At 36.1% G+C, this 19,828-nt stretch overlaps 1 protein-coding gene across 1 annotated transcript in view; it reads right to left on the bottom strand.

Annotated features, from left to right (window-relative positions):
• Arhgap15 (Rho GTPase activating protein 15) overlaps positions 1-19,828 on the bottom strand; it is a 594,167-nt gene that overhangs the window by 64,960 nt on the left and 509,379 nt on the right. Inside the window, exon 13 of the mRNA XM_010620947.3 lies at positions 352-457. Coding sequence (XP_010619249.2) covers positions 352-457 — 106 coding nt within the window. The remainder of the gene's footprint in view (positions 1-351; positions 458-19,828) is intronic.

The following is a 19,828-nucleotide window of genomic DNA, read 5'->3' as shown; positions in this document are numbered from 1 at the left end:
ATCATGGCTTATGGGGCTTGGCTTTAAACTCATGTTGGAATCATTTCATACTGTTTTCATGACAATAGACAACAAATTAGAGGTGAATCATCTCAGGTGATGGTTTTGGCAGTCAGCAAAAATCTGCTTGTTGAAAAGGCCAGGACAAAGAAGAGTCTTTCAAAGTTCCTATTGTAAGTTCGTGCATTGTAGGCTACTACATTTTCTAGCTTTTGCTGGAAAAAGACATAGCTACAGGAGAAACTATGATATGGCTGTATCTGGAAACTCTTGCCTTAGAGACTTAAAATGAAAGGTTGCTCATTTGGAAATGACTGTAATATGACAGACCCAGAAATCCTTATGACTTACTTAGTGAGATGTCCAAAGAGAACTTTCATGGTGTCACGATTTGGTGGAGGGAGTTTTTCTACAAGATACTTTATAGTTTCAATCCTTGCATCGTTGTTTGGCTTTTCTAAAAATAAATGGAAAAAAAGGTTAGAAAAGAATAGTATTTCATAGGCACATGAGAGAATTTTCTTAGGAAAATTTTTGACTAAGTCTTAGCAACTAAAAGTACTAATCAAGAATCAAAGAGAAAAGTAAGTTCTCCACCTAGTTAGTATCAAATTTCATTATTTTACCTCTAAATTAGACCAGGGTGACATGCAAGGAGCAGTAATTGAATTTGACATCATCCTATTAAGATCAGACACTGAAGTGTTTTTTAAAAATATTCTATTTTAAGGGCTAAAGGAGTAGGGAAAGTGAGAAGGGTAGGGGAAAGGGAATAAGGGAAAAGAAAAAAATATGAGAAAATGAAACAATGGAAATAAAGTGTTTGTAAATGGGGAGGGGAGGAGGGGATGAAGGGAGGGCAGGGACAAGGGGAAAAAATGAGAACCAAGACCTGTCATGTAAAGGTACAAGATTCCAATAATGAATGCAATTGTACTGTGTCCCTAAAATGTACCAATAAACTCAATAAAAAGAAAAAAAATATGTTCTATTTTACTGAGTGTGATAGGGTGAATAATGGCTTCCAGAGATGCCATGTCCTAACCCCTGCAAACTGTAACCATGTTACTTCACATGACAAAAGAGACTTTGGTGGTGTGATGAGCTCAGGAATTGAGATTGGGAGACTTTTCTGGACTACCCTTGTGGGCCGAATTTAATCACAAAGGTCCTTTTCAGGACTATGCGAGTCCAAGAGAGGTGATGTGACAGTGGAGGAGGAACAGAAGGGCTTTGTAGTGTGAGTACTGGCCAAGAAATGAGGACAGCGTCTAAAAGCTAGGAAAGGTAAGGACACAGAGCTAGTGAGAAACTCGGGCCTGCTGATATTCTGAGTTTTTCCTAGTGAAGCTGATTTCAAATTTCTACTCTCCAGGACTGTAAATTATATACTTTCCGAAATATTTTTATTTTATTAAAACATAAAACCAAATTAAGCCTGACTTTATGTTGTTGTTAAAACAGCGGTAGGAAATGAATACATAAGGATATACAGTATGGTTTGATATACAGTGTGATTTGATTCCAAATATTCTATTGCTTATTTGACTTTGTGGAAAGGCAAAGCATTTTTAAAAACTACTTCTACGCTATCATTTATCCCAAATGCATTTTGTTTTAGCTATAAAATAAGAGAATGCAAAGCCCCAAAATCTAAAAACCATAATATCTGGTTATATACATATTTTAAATTTAGAAATTTTTCAAAATTCTTTCATTTTCATTGATTTGAAAACTTCTCTCAAAACTCCTCATTTGGTTCTCTTATTTTTTGCTTTGTCTGAATGGCAAGATAAGAATTGAGTTACTTGGTAACCTAAGAAGTTGGTCTTGTCATAATTTTAACCAGGACATTACCATCTATAGGTATAATTATTTATTATAATAGAGCATGTTAGGCACACTGATTTAGGTATCTGTCCTTTCTGGATTTTATCTCTAATGCCTAGCACAGAGATTCTCGTGAGTCTAAAGGGGAGACCGGGAAAGATGATTTACAGGCAAATAATATGGAAGAGAGATGCCCATCCAATATCCATTATTTTCTTCCTTGGACAGACAATCCATTGTGTATAGGGGATAGCAACATATAGAGTGGCCACGTGACCATGAGGACTTCTGATTAGGCTATGTACAGAGCGAATTTAGCATCTGAGTCTTTTTATCTTTTCTCCTTTTTGCTTCTCAGAAGTAGATGAAATGGCTGTATTGTGAGGTGACCTTGACAATTGAGGCCTCAAAAAATGGAACATGTTACTAGGAGGAACATCTCTGAATTTATGGTGCAAAGAGACTTTCTGTGACAAGAAATTGAACCCCTGAGTACCAAAGCCTTTGAAGATGGGTCTCTGATAATAAGGCCCAACACGGTTCCTGAAAATTGTACCTCTAAAAGCCCAATTGATAATCTGTTAATAGGCATATAAACCTTATACACTAGTAAGAAAGAGTTTAGAAACAGGGAGCATCTTTAATACAGTGTTTGCACAAGATTTTTCATAAGGAATTATAGGAAAATACCCTGCTGAAGACAGTATTTGGCTAAAGTGGGGCTAAGTCTTCCTAGTACAACTCTACTTGGAAGATTTTCTTTTTCCTCCTAAAACCACAAAGGTCTATAAATAATGCCTCCCACAGTCAAAGCTTTCAAAATTGCAGTTATTCTTAGAAGAGTTCCAATATAATATGGCTTGGACAACTGCAAATGAAAGAAACAAAGGGAAAAGAGAAGGCGAAAAAAAAGTTGCAACATCATAGCTTACACCAGATGTAATCTTTTTTTGCCAAGCAGCAATAAGCCTGCTCATTGCTTAATGAGGATAAGAAAATGTGATGGTTAACAGGACTTGTTGGGGACTAGGGGATAGCAGAAACTCAGAAAAAAAAACAAAACAAAAAAACTGAAAAAGCCAGCAGAGGTGAGAATGAAATTGGTTAGTACATCTAGGACAGAACCATTAGGGGTGTTGGAGACCTTATGTCTTCACTTTCTGAAGGTAGTGTCTCACACCAATGATTGTACAAATACATATATTGTACATATATATATATGACAGGATATGATATGTGATATATGATAAGATATGATACTATTAGTGTATTTTACTTGAGGACCATTTGCTTTAAGCAATGAAGATAATACAGGAAAGTGGAAGAGAGAAGAGGGATGGGGACCAAATTAGACCTCAATTCACTGAAGTTTCTGACTATAGCAGTAATCAGGTCAATGTTAGATTCTCCAAAAAGGAGATACATTGACATTGAGATCTCTGAAGTAGCTGGCCTAAATTAAGCTTGATAGATAGTGGGTGAGAGTGACTTTAACTGCTACCTCCATCAAGCCTTAATTTTAGGGAGCAGATGATCTAGTCAGAGTGGACTGGAAAAGGGTTGAGTATTGCTTAGCAGCGTACTTGAATTTCAAGGTCATTGTTATGCTGCTGAGAAGGAATCAAAACACTATCAAGTCTTGTAAGCCACTAGGTAAGAAATTTGCAAACTTTCCTAGACAGGTATTTTTTTTTTCTGTGTTCCATCACACGTAGAACATTCTAGGTACACAGCATTTCATATAATGTTTGCAGTGCTTGAATGCCTGTCATTCTCCACAATTAAGTTGGGAATTTTCCTAAAAAGCTAAGTAGCTTTTATACTGAGTGGTAGTGGAATAAATGAATGAATGAAAAAAAGAGCCAGTGAATGAATAGAAGACAAAAGCATGGATTAAAAGAATCATATCAGAGCGATATATGCACACCCATATAGCGGCACAGTTTGTAATAGCTAAATCTTTGAAACAGCTCAAATGCTCATCAACTGGTGATTGGATAAAGATGTGGGGTTTTAAAAAATAAAATGGAGTACTACTCTGCCATAAAGATAAACAAGAGATATTTATAGCTAAATGTAGGTACCTTGAGGCCATACTCTTAAATGAAATAAATAGGAAACACATGTAAATACTGAACTGTTTCTCTGGTGTGAGAAACCACAAGTGTAAAGGAGGATCAAAATGTATAATAGATAATGTGAAATAGGAAGAAAATGTTCAAAGGGAAGCAGAACTAGGGAGGGGGATAGGGAAGAAATGAAAGAAGAAGGAAAAAAATGGAAGCAAAGCTTTTGTAAATAGGGAGGGGTGGAGAGGATGAAGGGAGGGAAGGGGAATGGAAAAAAACAAGAACCAAGATAGATCATGTACAGGCACAGATTCTCAATGGTGAATGTGATCAGAATGTACACCTAAAATGTGCCAATAAAGTTAATAAATAAGAAAATACAGAGACCTCAGTTTGAATTCTGTAACAACTTTTATAAGCTATGTGGCCTTAGACATATTTCTTATTCTCTTGGAATAACATCTAAAATACTGATTTTATATAATAAAAACCAAAATGTGTAGTATACCTAGAGCAATGACTGGTAAAACTAAGTACTCTATAAATGCCTTTCTGCCCGAGAGGCTCACGCTGGGTACAGTTTACCTTTTATTTGTAGCACATATACTCTCTGGTTGCAGTGAATATTAAAATGTACTTGCTAATTTTTGGACTGAGTTGTTGTCAGTTGGTAAAAGAACAATTACTATAATAGCTTAGCCTTATACAATACCCTAAATATTTGGTGTGATGGCCTAAGAAATTGAGATGATTGAAAAGCAGTTACATTGAAGAACTTTTATAAAATATATGTTTGTTCCTTAGTCTGATTATGAGAAACACTCTACATGAAGAATATCTTATATAAATGTTTTTCTTTCTCTACTTGCACACATATTTGAGGAATCAGACAAATAGAGAGCAACATATGAACACTGGTGGCTAACGTGCTGAAGTTCTAGAGGGGAAAACTGCACAAGGGGCAACACTTTATTATTATTTTTTACAACATAGTAAGAACAAAATCTTTAGAGAAGGTTACAGGAAAGCTGTATTTTCCCATTCAAATCTTCCATAGCTTGTAAAATCAGGAAATAACTCAAACACTTCTGTGTGGGGGAACATCTAAAAATACAATTGGATACATTAAAATCGAAATGACGCCTTTTCAGATCTGTTTTATTGATGTGTCATATTAGGAATTGGAAGCAGCATAAATAATACAGGAGTAGTTAATGAGCTAAGATTCATACACAGCTTACTAAAGATGTGTCAACTGTCTTCAATTGACTCAGTGAGCATCTGAAAGACAGCATTTTCTATTAATATATCTCTTCCAGCATATGGTTTCTCATTATTGTGAAGCACTGAAAGTCTGGGAAGTCTTTGAGATATCTTTGACTTTTTTACTCTATGATTGGGGTGGGTAAAGAAACTTTTCTCTATGTGGAGAATTAAAGAACATCTTAGGTAAATGATATACTAAGAAATTTACACAAAATCTTTCCAGAAATAATAAACTCTACAATTTTTCTCTTTTATTTAAATTTATCCATGGTCTAATTCCTTTATGATTTATTTTTGTAGGCCTTTTGATACCTCCATTTTAGTTCCCATTCACATCCACGTAGTTTCTCTTCTCCAGCTGTGAAGCCATTCCACACTCCAAGCTCCCTGAGGTGGTTCCTTTCCCCCAGTAATCACAAGCTCTCTCTCACTTCTCACCTACCTACCTCCATCTTGCTAAATTACACCCAAGTCGTCAGAAATCAGCTTCTTCAAAAACAGTTCCATGTCACTTAGAGAAGTCACATCTCCTGATATGAAAGTTTTCAATGTTATGATACGAATATGACTTTATAGTTTCCCCCATTCATGGTTTTGAGGGAACATTTTTAAAAATACGGTTTATGATAGTAAAATTTGCATTTGTCTGCATGAAATATTGCTACTAAAATGGGGCATTTACAGCTGAATGCCTTTTAGAGAAGAGATATGACAAAGTTATATGATGATAGAAAATGTTCTGCACAGAAAAGAACCTTGGACCTGCTGACCCCTGAACACTTTTCTGACCTTATAATCTATGCCTTTGTTTTTAACTTATTTATAACCATATATTAAATCACATTTCAAACCACACTGTGCTTTGTTATGTAGGTTCACAAGAGGAAAGCAAGACTAGAGTTTCCCAGTAATCAATGGATAGGGTTTACTATTCATCCCGTTTATCTGAAATTCTTGAAGGATAACTGTATCCTTTTGTTTTAAGAAAGTCCTTAGTACCACAGATGTTCTGCTTCTGAAAATTATTCTCGAATGCTTAAGGCATTCTGTATGAACAACTCAGTAGTCACATATCAGTTCTCTTGTTTATACGTTGTGTATTATGGTCAATTCAGAATTTAGTTAGAAACAGTACTTGTTTATAGGAGGAATACATATCTCTGGAGTGTATTCTATCTTTCTCAATATACCCAATCACTGGTTAAAATTCTTTGAGGCTATCCTTTTTAATGACAAAACTTGGGGTTGAGGAATTATCTGAGGTATGACAAAAACAGTTTGATTAATGTCTTTAAATTGCTTTTAGTTCCTTTGGGAAGAGACTACCTTCCTTTGAGAGGTAGATTTGAACCACGTAAATAGATGCAAATCTACACATATTTCAAACAGACATTATAAATGAAAGAAGTGGTATATCACCAAGGAGACTGAAAGAACTGGATCAGAATTTTTGCTCTGCTGTATAATTTTGGGCAACTTAGTCGAATTCTTGATGCTTTCAGTTCTATCCTTTAAAATACAGAAAAATTGTGCATCTCATGAGAGTTTTATATGATCAAATGTCTCAATGCACATAAACACACCTATAGGAAATGTTCATTAAGTGTAAGTCCCCTTCACTTTCAAATGTTTCTAATTGTCTGCTCTATCAGCTGACACACAACTATTCACAGTTCCAGGTTGTCTCCAGAATCACATGAAGCCATAAATTTTATGCTTTCCCACCCTTTTTAAAAATCAGAAACAGGTTACAGTATGCGATGGATTTGTAAATGAATAGAATGCTGTCAGCTCTCAAAGAGCACTTGGTTAAAATTCATAAATAGGTATAGGTTATCATAAATAGAAGTGTCAATACATCATGTACAAGAAATACCCATGGCCTCGAGATTAATCTGTAGTTGGCAATGTGTCATTCTGAAATATTCTGTGGCCCCCGATACAACCCCCCACCCCGACCAGGAAGGCACAGTCTTTGTGTCTGCAGACACCTGGCAAGTTTGGTTTTAGATTCTGATAATTTATGTCTAAATAGTTCAGTCTGAGAAGAAACGCATGCTATTTTCAGGAAAGACTCAGCAGGAACTGAATTCTTGTGACTCAAGCAGGACTCTGTTACTCTGCTGAGGCCCGCAACTGACAATTAGGCCCGATGACTTCACTTCCATATCAGATTCCCTTGTAGTTAGTTATGCAGCACTTGGGAAAGTTTCATCTTTAGGAGATGTTCATGCTTTGACCACTTTTCAAATAAGCAATTCCTTTCATGGAAAATTTATAACATGGGAACAACTCTGCAGTCAATAAATATCAGTATCAAAAATCCTCTGGCCAATGCAGTTCCGTAAAGTCCCTGGCCCCCTTCAATGAGTAAAGCATCAACTCACTGGCCACTCGTCTCCTGTGTCCAGAGACCATTTGAATGTGTGAGTTTGCTGGAAGCATCATCAGTGGCTATTTGAAGAGCAATTTTGTGTCTGTCCACCTCTAATCCTACTCTCTGGGAAATTAAAAATCTATTGAGTAAATTAATCTTTATCTAAATTAAACAAAGGCACAATTTCTTAGATAGTTTATAGAGTATTAAATGTACATGTGTATACACGGTAGAAGAAAATGATATTCATTAAGGCCTGTGTACAGCCTGTGGCAGACAAAAAGCCTCTGCCTTTGTCATTTGTCCAAAGCAGGTAAAATATAAAATAATGACATAACAGATGTTTAAATATGAGCTATATCATAACACAGGTATCAGTGAAGTTGCATTTTTCTTTTTACTGAAGTGATTGTTGAAGATAATCATTACTAAAGAAACTTCTGAAAGAAACATTTTTTGGTACTGGGGATCGAACTTGAGTCCTTGTGCATGTGTAGCAGGTGGCAGAACCACTGAGCTAAAACCTAGCCCTAAAACTTCTGAAATTTTAACTCATTATAACCAAAATAAACATTTAAAATAATTTAGAATTTCTCAAATCAATGAGTATGACATTTCATTTAATCAACTTCTGATGGTCTTCCAAAGTTATGTGCTTCACTTCTTTATGTATCAATTCAGAGGGAGTAAAAAATATCTCTTTTCTTTTACATGTAACTGTATCTGTTATTCTAGGAATGGCTGGTATATTAACTTCACATTGGGAGCAAGCTTGGGGAAGCTATTCAAGTTTTAGAAGCTACGTAACTTGTAATAAAGGTAATAACTTTGATGCAATCAATTTTGGGAAGGTAACATTCTTTAAAATTTACTTTAAACTGCACGTCTACTTTTTTTTTTCATATGTCCACTTCTTGACTTTGCAGTGGTACTCCTGCTTGTCTAACATGTGTGACATTCCAGCAGTACTCTCCATAGGAAAAGCAAAATCTTACTCTCCTCTCCAGAATTTCTTGTTCTTCCTAACATTGTAGATGTCATGGTTTCCAAGCCCGCTTCTGTAATTTACAAATAACAACTAAATTGATTGTCAGGTGAAAGTCGGTGCTGAGGAAATAGAGCTCACCAGTTTATTTCTCTGAAATTCAGTTGTGTGAAAGCTTTCTTTAAATTGTATTTACTCATGTATATCTGGTTTTCTAAGCCTTTTAAATAAAAATTCTTACCATTTTGAGTCATTTGATGTCTTTCTCATCATAAACTAGCAGTTCCTTTCAAATACTCAAGTATTTGAACTCAAGCTATTCAAATTAAGTGTTATCTTTGTGCATTTTTACAAGAATTGAAGCACGCAAATACTTTCAAGTTTGAAATTTCTCATGGAAGTGTCTAATATTCGTCTCTTTCCATTGGTAGCAAATTTATTTTACAGGGGATTAAAGATCTCACTTGAAAACAATAAGATCTATTTCACAATTAGAAAAAAAGGTGGAACTAACAAATATTTCTCCCTGTGTTTGGGATTAAAAATGATTTTTTAGAAGAAAACATATTTAACTTTATTCATAACCATTCATTTTGAACAAAAGGCCTCTTTGAAGAGGAGAATAAGGCCAAGATAGTAGATGGTTTACTCAGTTCTTTTTTCAAATGGCCATACAATAGCGATATTGAGAATAGTGGCAAGGTGTGAATTAAACATCAAAATCTTTTGAGAAACAGATTATAAAATCATTTTATGATTCAGCCTTTTTTTTTTTAAAATTGTGAGACTATTGTAAAAGAAGAGAAACAGGCAACATGTGGTAACTTTAGTCAGCATTTCTGAACGGGGAGTGATAAACACCTCTGCCTGGCTCTGGCATTTATCAGGACTGAGATATTATTACCACATAGAGTCTCAGCATGGTTACTGTTATCATCGGAAAAAAGAGCCCAGCTAATCTTAATGGTTTGTAAAGCCGTTACCTGCACTGGTCTGACATTTATCATGATCATTTTACCACATGGGTCCTACATAGCAAAGGTCTTTTATCTGGAAGGGACATCACTATGAATTATTATTTGCAGCTAGGTAGAAAATTGTATGTTGTAGATACCTTTTCTCATTATAAATCACATAGTCACATTCCACCATTTCCTCCAGAAAGCTGCTGAGCCTAGGTTTTTTGCCACAGCTTGCTACTCTCTCTCTCCTTATTTTTATAGTTTCTTGAAAATACCAGCCATTTTCATTAGCATGTTTAATATGGCTTTTGAATAACCACATGTATAGCAAGTATACATATAGATACACATTCTTTACAGTTAGACGACTTTCCTGAACATTCTGTAAAAGGACTGAGTAGCACTGTAGAAACTGAAATTGTTGAACTGTTTACTTTTTTTCTTTTAAATTATTCTTTTCTCTTCTGTCTTGCTGGTCAGACCTTTCTCTGTTTTTGACCTTGTCAGTAGAATACTCACCAGTAGATCACACAAAATTTCTTGTGTTTGATTTGAAATACTCAAACACTTATGACATTTCTCGCCTGAAATCCTTAGCTTGGAAATATGTTCTCATGAGGAGCAAAAGAGTTTTATTTTGTTAGATGGTGAGTTTTTTTCAGACTCGGCTTTAGTAATTCACAATGGACTTGACAGTTCTTCCAACAAATCTGGTCAAAAGAGATGCTTAGACTCTTTCCATATCATACTCCTAATGACATATATTAGTATATAGTATGGAAAACATAATGCTATAGAAGGTCTGATGTTTTAGGACCATGGGATCAAGTCAGTAAACTAAAATGCATTCATTTAGCAATGGAAAATTTCAATGAAAAGCCCAAGCTGTTTACTATGGGGAAAAAAATGAACAAATCCTCTCTTTTAAAAAGATTGAGACAACTAATCTTCTGAAAGAGATATTTATATATTTTCTTCTTTCTCAAGTGTTCCATTAGGAATAAACAAGCCAGAAATTCTGCACTTTTATAATGAGGGAGAGGAATTCTTTGCCATTTTTGCATTTAGGAAGAAATGTGCAAGAAGAATGTGACAATTTAAGCAAATCAAGATTGTTTCAAATGGATCACAAACGGGACTTTGTGGGATATTTTATACTAGCATGTGAAACAAACAGTAAATTTGAAAGGAGAATTTTCTCAATGGTCTAGTTCTGATGTGTTTTCCCATTTCTTTGTGTGTTTAAAAGAGGTTTGGATGTACTGTTTAATATTGCTTCGACTCTTTTGCAAATGAGTTCTGGAGAAATATTCGCACATGAAGGAAAACTGATGTGCTGTATTGCTGACAGCAGCTGGGGGATATGAATGAAGAAACCAGATCCTGGATTTTGCGAAAATAAACACCTATCATCCCCTCCTCCAAACTATTATCATAAATGTTTATGGGCATCAACAGTAGACATCTTTTCCTTTGGAAAAGCCTAATATTTTTCTCAAATAACTCTATTCTTTAAGGAAGAAAACCTCTAACCTGAGGGGCAATATTTTGCAGTGATGTGCATTACTTTGCTACCTTGCTACATTGGGTTTCATATTAGCTTTTGTATTATTATAAATTTCATCCAGAAAAAAAACAAAACAGTTTCTGTTTCAAAGACTCATTGTGAGATATGCAGCATAGACTGAGGGCCAGGAGAGTGGAAGCCACTTGTGAAATTAACCTGTACTTTTATTGCTCACAAGGAGTTGCAGTAATTTGCTTTAGTGTTCTAAATCATCACTGTAAAATGGTGGCTCAATATTTCAACATACTGCTTTACCAATCAAACAAAGGACAATGATGATTTAAAAACAAACAAGCAGACAAGCAACAAACGTCCCCTTTATTCTTTTCTATTTTAAGATGACTCCAGTTTAACACCCTTCTGCCATCAATCCCCCCTCTGTCCCAAAACTGTAACCTGGGAGCATTTAGAATAATTAGTGAAGGGCTTTGCTGCTTGGATTTTCTCTTTTTCTGGGGAACTGGGTGAAATGTTGAGTGCTGATGGAAGTCGGAGACTTTCAGCAGTGGTTGGAGCCAGGCACACAGCTCGGCAGACGCTTTAAGCTTCCCACTGTGCGGCAGTGCAAGCCGCCCTGCTGTTATGTTTACCATAGTTTTAATGTCTGTGAAAAAATTCCTGATGCAACCGAATTATGTTATGCCCTTTTGTTTATATAACCCCACGCTCCCTGCTGCCCCTACCCCCAATTTAGCAGATTACTGTTGCCCTTGCCTATTACAAATAGCTCCTTCTCAACTCTTTGGCCACTTACCATTTCGGTTCTTACCAGGACAGCCCAGCTGCTCTGCAGCCTTGTTTGCAAAGCCTCTCCAGATGTTTGAGGAGCTCTACACACACTCTGGTCTGCTTATGCCACCCAATAACAGACATCTTCCTCTACACTTACATTTGAATTTTGTCAGAGGTAACACTAAGGCACCAAATTTAATCATCTGGCTTTGACAATTCTAGCTTAAAATGCAAATGTACTGGTTAGATGCACTGTGTCTTTAAAGAAATCTATTAAAAGACCTCAAACTCACTGCAAACTAAATAATGCGTGCTCTAAGATGAAAATAACCAGTTTGCAATTAGATTTGTCCTTTTTTTAAAAGTGGTTACCTTCAAGAAAATGACCATTCTGTTATAAATTTACCAATTATGATGTAAAGTGAAGTTTTTAATGAATATTCATATAACTTTCAATCCATTAACAAGAGTTAAGACAATGAGGATGCAACTCATTCCTTTTAAGATATGAAAGAAAACTGGAATTAATAACAAAAACAGCACTTGGGAAAGTTTAACTTTAATGTAGCAAACTCCAGGTGCCAGAGTTTGAGGAAAATAACCAATAATAGCCATTTTTTACATATTTGATGGGACTGATTATGCAATGTGCAACTCTAAATGGCTTATAGCACATTGTAGCATGGTTCCATCCCATTGGCTACAGTAGGGTGCAGGCAGATGGATGACAGTGACAGGGAGAGAAGTGCTTTTGCTTAGCCGTGCGTTAAGATGCCATCCAGAAGCTCTGTGCACTGCAGACACTTCATTAGGATGCCAGGATAATGGTAAACTACCACTCAGAGTGACACCCCATTTCCTGCTTACTGAGCGCTCCAACCTCGGCAGATGTCAACAATCTCACAGTGCTACAGAGCAGACCTAACTTTCCAGCCACTTTGACTCCAATTTTTTCCTCCTAACAGTGCCATACATTATGTGCAATATGTAATGGCAAACACCTCACCGAAAACAAAATCTGCCCAGTTCATTATGATGGGAGTGCTTCACTGTTTTTTCTTTCCTTTACAAGATGAAGGGCAGGGAGTTGGATAACAGAATATGTCCATTCACTATTCTCACCTCAGAATTTTTTGCTAGAATCCCATTTACTAATCGGTTCAAAGTGTTAATTGTATGGTGAACTCTGATTAATAGTAGTTAAACTTTGACATGGGGGATATGACTGTATCTTTTAATTAACATCCTTTTAAAGGTAAGAGCTTTCAGAATTCTTTTGTTAAAGATTTTAGATTCAGTTTCAGTAAGGTTCTTAGTCATCTGCCAAGAAAAGGCTGACTTGAGCATCTGGATGGTATTTCCTCTGCAAATGTATAACTTGAGGCCATTCGCACACCTCCTTACCAGCAAGTCAAGCCAAGAGAAGCTTTTTCTCTATGATGTAAAATCCAAAATTCTTTTTGTAAAGAACCAAGGTGTGGTTTAGATAGTGAAAAAATGAAGCCCTAAGATGGGAGAAATGATACTCGAAAATCTATCTGTATGATTATATGATTGATTTGTATTTTGTTTTTCTAGGTGTCTTCTTCGAAGCTTAAAGGTCACTGCAAATGGAAGAACTAAAAATAAATACCCTCTTCTCAGGTCTCTTACCATTTCTAGGTAAAGACGTAAATATAAAGAAGGAGCCACAGACAGGAGGAATTTGAAAATAAGCTTTCACTGTGCTGCCCCCTCAGAGACCTGATACAAATCTTGACTTTTGGGTTAAAATGTCATCTGTGTGGTAACACCTAACTGCCTCTTGGGACTGGTCACTAAATATGCTTGAAGACATATCTAGACTAGACTTCTTTAAGTTAAACATGGAGTGACAGTCAATGTAGTGACAAAAAATTAAGCACAATTTACTGAAAGATGAGTTGGATGTAATTAGAAAATGCCAGTGTGAATCTACCTGAGTGAGGGAACTGCCAACCCAGAGAATCTGACTTTATGAAAGCAGATGAAAATCTCTATCTTTCTCCAACTCTCTGGTTTTAGAATCAAAGCCACAAGGCTGTTGGCAACCAGAAAATGGGGCAGTGCTTTCTTCCCTACCCAGCTTGCTCTGTTTAGTGAAGGGCGAAGGTGGTTCTTCAGCCTCTCCTCGCCAACTCTTCCAACTATATATCAAGGTTTCTCTTTTACTTTGGATAATTCACCGATAGCAATTTTCATAAAACAACTGTGAACACTGCAGGAGGTAAGCAAAAGGAAGCCCTGATAATGGCACATATCGCCATAGGAATTGTCTAGCATGTAAACATAGTGGAGAAGCCGAGACTAGCGGAATTCTGTTGGACATAAAATCTTGGAATTGTCATATTGTAAGTACTTCAACTTTACATGCCAAACAGTATATGAGGTAGGGTAGGAAAAAATTCAATGTCAGGAAAATCTGGCCATAAGAGAACAAATACACTAGTTGAGAATTACCATAAGAGATGTGATTATCAGTCTGTTATGGCTTCAGGCAAAAGCTTAGGCTAGAACTGAAGGAGTGAGTAAAAGACAATATGCATATAATGCGGGATACATTGCTACCTTTATTTTTTACACTTCTATCTTTAATTTAATTTAATTTAATTTCTGGTACTGGGGATCGAACTCAGGTTCTTGCACATAGCAAGGCAGGTGCTGAAACCACTGAGCTAAACCCCCAGCCTGACACTTCTACCTTTTAACATGAGTAAACATCACAAAATTTACAACATGTGACCTATCAAAAAATTTACTTCAGATAACAGAAAAATGATGAGAGGAAGTTCAGAAGTGTTACACTGACCACAAACAAGATAGGCGATTATTTCATCTATTTAATAGAATTTGATACATCACGGAGTTTAACAAAAAGGATCAGCTAGTCAAAAGAAGAGAACAGGGTAAGAGGAAAAGATCCTAGGATAAGGTGGTAAGGACACAGATGATTTGAGAAGGAACCATGTGAAAACTTAAAATGCCGAACAAATTAAGTTTCATATTAAAGTTCATATTGTTACTACAGAAAAATTACATCAGTAATATGGATGACAAGTGAGAGAAAGTTCCCCCAGAATACGGACACACAAACAGTGGTAAGGAGGAAAATACGTTGAAAATCAGAGAGTTGAGAGATCGTTATTTACATGTATCCTTGAGAAGAAATTAGAACATTTGAAAAATTAAAGAAAAGCCAAGTTCAATAAATAACCATGGCCAAAATTAAGGAAAACTTCTATGAGTGACAACAACTATATTAATATAGGAAAAGATAGGTAGGTTCTAAGAAAATATAATTGAGTAGATATATTATCTTCATATATTTTGGCAGAACCTTTGAATGGTAAGGATAAAACAGTACCTTACAAATACTTAAAGAAAAATAAGATTAAATAAGCCTTTAGGCATTACGAAAACTTTTCTCATTAAATCTTAAAAGAAAACAAAGCAATCTACTGGGTTTACAGGGACAAATTTGTGGCCCCAAAGTGTGTACATATTCAAAATTGTCTTTTGTACGCTAGGACAAAAGAAGCACATTCTCATCTATGCAAAGGTTTAGAACAGCACAGTGTTTTAAAGGCTTTTGGAAGTCTACAAAATGATGGAGCCCACCCTGAGCAACTTGGCAAGAGTCTACATCAAAATAAAATTAAGGGTTGAGGATGCAGCTCAGTGTGAAGTCCCTGGCCTCAATCCTTAGTGCTGAAAAAAAAAAAAGCTATATCTCACTAATGGAGACATTAGGTATCACAAAATTGAGCACCTTCCTTACTTAGTTTAGTTGCCCAACTTAGAAGTGCCCATTGGATTACTTATCTTTGGTTTCCATTTTGTGTGTGATTACCAGGAGATGCTTTTTTTGTGACCCATTCCTCATGGTTCCTCTGGGACTGTGTGGTAATTATTTCAAACAATGACTGATGCTGTGCACGATTGAGTTTGTTAGTAAACATCATTACTGTATGTTGTGCTGCAGAGACACTATACACATTTTCTTGTCCATAAAAATCAAAGCTGTGGGGAGCTATAGAAGGTTTACTTCTATTGCTAAGAATTCTTAATAAACGCGTTTGGTATCTATAATAATTATATTGAAAAAAAAACTGAGTAGGAGGACAGTTAAAGTTGTAAGGACTGAAAAAAAATCAAGGAATGATAGATATTGTACATAAATTTTCCTCTGTTATGTATGATTTAAAATTAAATATGTTAAGAAAAGATAAATCTGGAGCAAACAGGACAAAAGGAAATATCTCTGAAATATGATGTTGACATTTAGAGTGATTTTTAGTTTTACTCTTCTTTAATTTTAAATTAATTTCAAAGCCGGGTGTGGTGCACATGCCTGTAATCCTAGCACTCAGGAGGTTGAGTCAGGAGGATCGCTGTGCGTTCCAAACCAGCCTGGGCTACATAGTGAGTTCCAGGTCAGTCTCAACTACATAGTGAGACCCTGTCTCAAAAAAAAAAAAAAAAAAAAAAAAAAAAAAAAATTCTTTTTAAGTTAACTTCAATAAATGTTTGTTATTTTTAATCTATAAGAATCAATTTAAAGTGAGTTTGTATAATTGCATAATCATAGCTTTGAGAAGAATTAAATACAAAGACTGATAGGAAATTTACCAAAATATTAACTGAGATAAGTTATCTTTGAATGGTAGAATTATGAATGGAGTTTCTACATATTAAATATTTTTTATATTCTTATAACAGGCATGTGTTATTTGGTAATAAAAGTAAATCAGTGTGATTGTTATGATGACAATCTTTGTTGGTTTATGCCACAGAAAATAGAACTACTTTTACAGTTCAAAGAATTTCCAGGGAAATCATGATACTTTTCTCTAGGAATTTTCTCTAGTTATTTGTGTTGTAATTAATCTTTTATTTAGTGACTACATACCAGGATCAAGGAAGCAAAGTCTGTGTTTGCCATTTCTCCCCAGTGGTAAAGATACTGGGGTAAAGTGCAATTGTAGGGAGAGCTCCAAAGGTAGATACAGAATAGCATAGGACTGGACCTTTGCCATCTGGTGAGGTATCAAGAATCCCCATGCTTGGCCGGAGATTTAGCTCCGCAGTTTGGTGGCCTGCCTTGCAAGCGCAAGGACCGGAGTTCAATCCCCGGTACCAAAAAAAAAAAAAAAAAAAAAGAATCCCAGTGCTGTATATGTAAACTCCAGTTTCATATTATAACATCTGGTTCTTCCACAGTCAAATAATTTCTTATGGAATTTTATTGTCCATTGGTCTGAGACTCTGAAGTAGAAAATAAAACCTATGCACCAACACTAGTTCACGAGCAAGACATCAAAGCAATATTGCCAAGTCAAAACAATACACACAGCTATTCATTGTGCATTAAAACATATATTTTTTACCCTTACCTGAGCTTTTAAATCACATTAATGTCTCTCCTCTTTTGGAAAATCTATCCATTAAATTGTTGCCTACTTGTACAGCTAATTTATATCTCTAAAATTAATTTTGCTCTATTGTTCTGCACATATTAGATGCCCAATTAATATAAATTGATTAAATTATTCAGGTAACTGGCTTAGTTCTTCAGTGAACTTCACCTGGCTAGTCAGCTGCGAAATCATGCTTTAGTTATCATTAATAGTTGCCACCTAAACTAATCAAAGAACCAAAGTAAAATATTCTGAATGTAGAAGTTGTTGGAGAGGCAGTAAGTAAATTTTTGGTTAAATTTTTAGTCAAAATTGGTGTTCTGTATGGACCGTGAATTTGGGACTGTTAGAATGCCAGTATATCTGGAATACTTAAGGGAGCCCCCTGTTGGTTAATCATAGAATTGTGTTCTGATTTCTGGTGTCGTCCAGATGACCAGATACATACTTAGGTGTACATAGCTAGCTGGCCGTGTAATTAAAGGTGATTTGGGATGGGGGCAAAGTCTTCATATTTCTCCATATTTGATTAATAACATTTGCCCCCAAATTTTTTCAAAAACAGTTTTAAGCTTTTTATTTGAAGGCATATAAAAGGGTAATATCAACCACTGGTGAATAATTAGAAATATAGGCAGTATGAAAGAGGTTTGAAACAGACTTAGACTGAAAATAAATTTGAGCCTATTACAATGGGACTCCTTAAGGAGCTGGAACTGATTGCCATTGGTATAGGCTAGATGCTTTTTAAGGGCTCATGTATTCTTTCTAAAACCAGTATCTGGCTGAATTAAGAAGGAGAATAAAGTAATCTTTTTATATAATCAAGAAATGGCCTTTTTCTGAAACATGGTAGACATATTCCAGAACTTCAGGAATAAAAATAAAAATAGTGATAAAATATGCAAATGTCGTTTTTTTTCCCAGCTAACATAATATTTTTTTTTAAAAAGTAAACATCAGCTCCTCAAGGGAGATTTCGATTTGAAGACTGTTTATTATATCATTTGAATAGGACTAGACCTGGCCTTTTGACTTTGAACCACTACCAAATTTCAGGCTGTGAGGAAATTGTTCTACATTTCCTGACAAATTGAGTTAAGCAGACATTAAGTGGGCTTTAAGAAAACAAATGGCCATCTTTATCACAGGTGGACACTGATGGCTTAATGGGGCCTGGGCTGATTGTATCACTTCTAATGGCTTGACGGGAAGCATTAGGGTTTTTGCATAAAGAACTGGCATTGCGAACCCTGCTAACACAGACCTGTCAAGCGCTCTGTGTCCCTTTGTGCACGGAAGCAGATGTTTGTATGTATACTATGAACTGGCATTAGAGCAAGCGACAGATGCCTGTATGAATGCCAGGTTTGTGAATTTTTACAGCAGGAGCATGTTCTGAGGAAGTGCAGCCCTGCCCTCTATCATAGGTAATTCCCAGTGGAGCTTGCTAAATCCCAGCTATGTTTTCATTATTTGGCTTTCCTAGCAACTGGATGAATGTGTCTATCCTGAAAATGCAAGACGAGAGCCCTACCACATTCTTACAGATTTGCAAATAGCTTGGCCGTATTTTGAACTTGGACTTTCCAGCCAGTGCTTGCTCACAGCAATCGCAACCGACTTACTCAGAGGAGCGGGTGGTATTATAGCGCTCTAATTAAAACTTACTTCAGTGTTTATCTGCCAGGCCTCCCCCATGTCTCCTTATATTCCCACCTCATTCCTGAGGAAATGCAACTTCAGTGGGGAGGTTTTCCTTTCCTGTAACACTCACAACTTACACTCTAGTTGTCTGTCAACAATCGAAACAGGTAGCTTGCAGTCCATTAAACACACACAGTGCCCCCCTCACTTTTATTTGACATTTTATTTGGCTGTGACAAATGAGCAGCAGTTGGATTATAACATAATTTGTCTTGTCTTTATTACCAGCACAAAGGACACCATTCATTAATTATTCTGCCGTTGCAGCTTAACACTGACTGGAAAGGTCCCTCTTCGGACAGATGGCGGGGACGATGTTATTTATATCAATCAGCCAAAATCCTCAACAAGGATTACTGTTCCTGAGACTACAATGATTTATTTCTCTTTACCTCACCCTCCCTCAACCCCTTCTGCTTTCAGAGATTTCTCTATAAAAATGAAATTTGATGGGAATCTTAAAGCAAAGCCATATTTAACCTGTTAGCTTGCAAAACAACATGCATGCTACATCAGTTTAACTGCATGACATTAGCTGCATATTTTTTAAACTGCTAGGGGCTTTTTGATCTTCCATTCTCCAGTGAAAGATTAACTGAAGGTCTCAGGGCAGCAAGTTCAGCCGAAGTTTGCCTCTTCTATGACATTGTGTTGCTGTGGCCCAGGCGGCCCCCAATAAGAATATTGTGCTGTCAAGATTTTTTTTTTTTTTTTTGTCTCTGCTGAGATGAGACGATGCATCCTATCTCACAATCCAAAAGACTTTCGGCAAGATCAGCCATGATATTTGGGCAAAATAAAAATAATAACAAATTCCAAAAAAGAGGCAAAAGCAACCTTATCTCCTGATAAAACTGGGGTCAAACCAAAAAGGCTAAGGATATCCTTTGATTTCTCC

Source organism: Fukomys damarensis, unplaced genomic scaffold (genome assembly GCF_012274545.1).
Source record: "Fukomys damarensis isolate Sample0158 unplaced genomic scaffold, DMR_v1.0_HiC HiC_scaffold_29, whole genome shotgun sequence".
In the NCBI taxonomy this organism is placed as follows: domain Eukaryota; kingdom Metazoa; phylum Chordata; class Mammalia; order Rodentia; family Bathyergidae; genus Fukomys; species Fukomys damarensis.
Note: the sequence above shows the minus strand (reverse complement) of the source record. Positions and strands in the feature narration are given on the sequence as shown.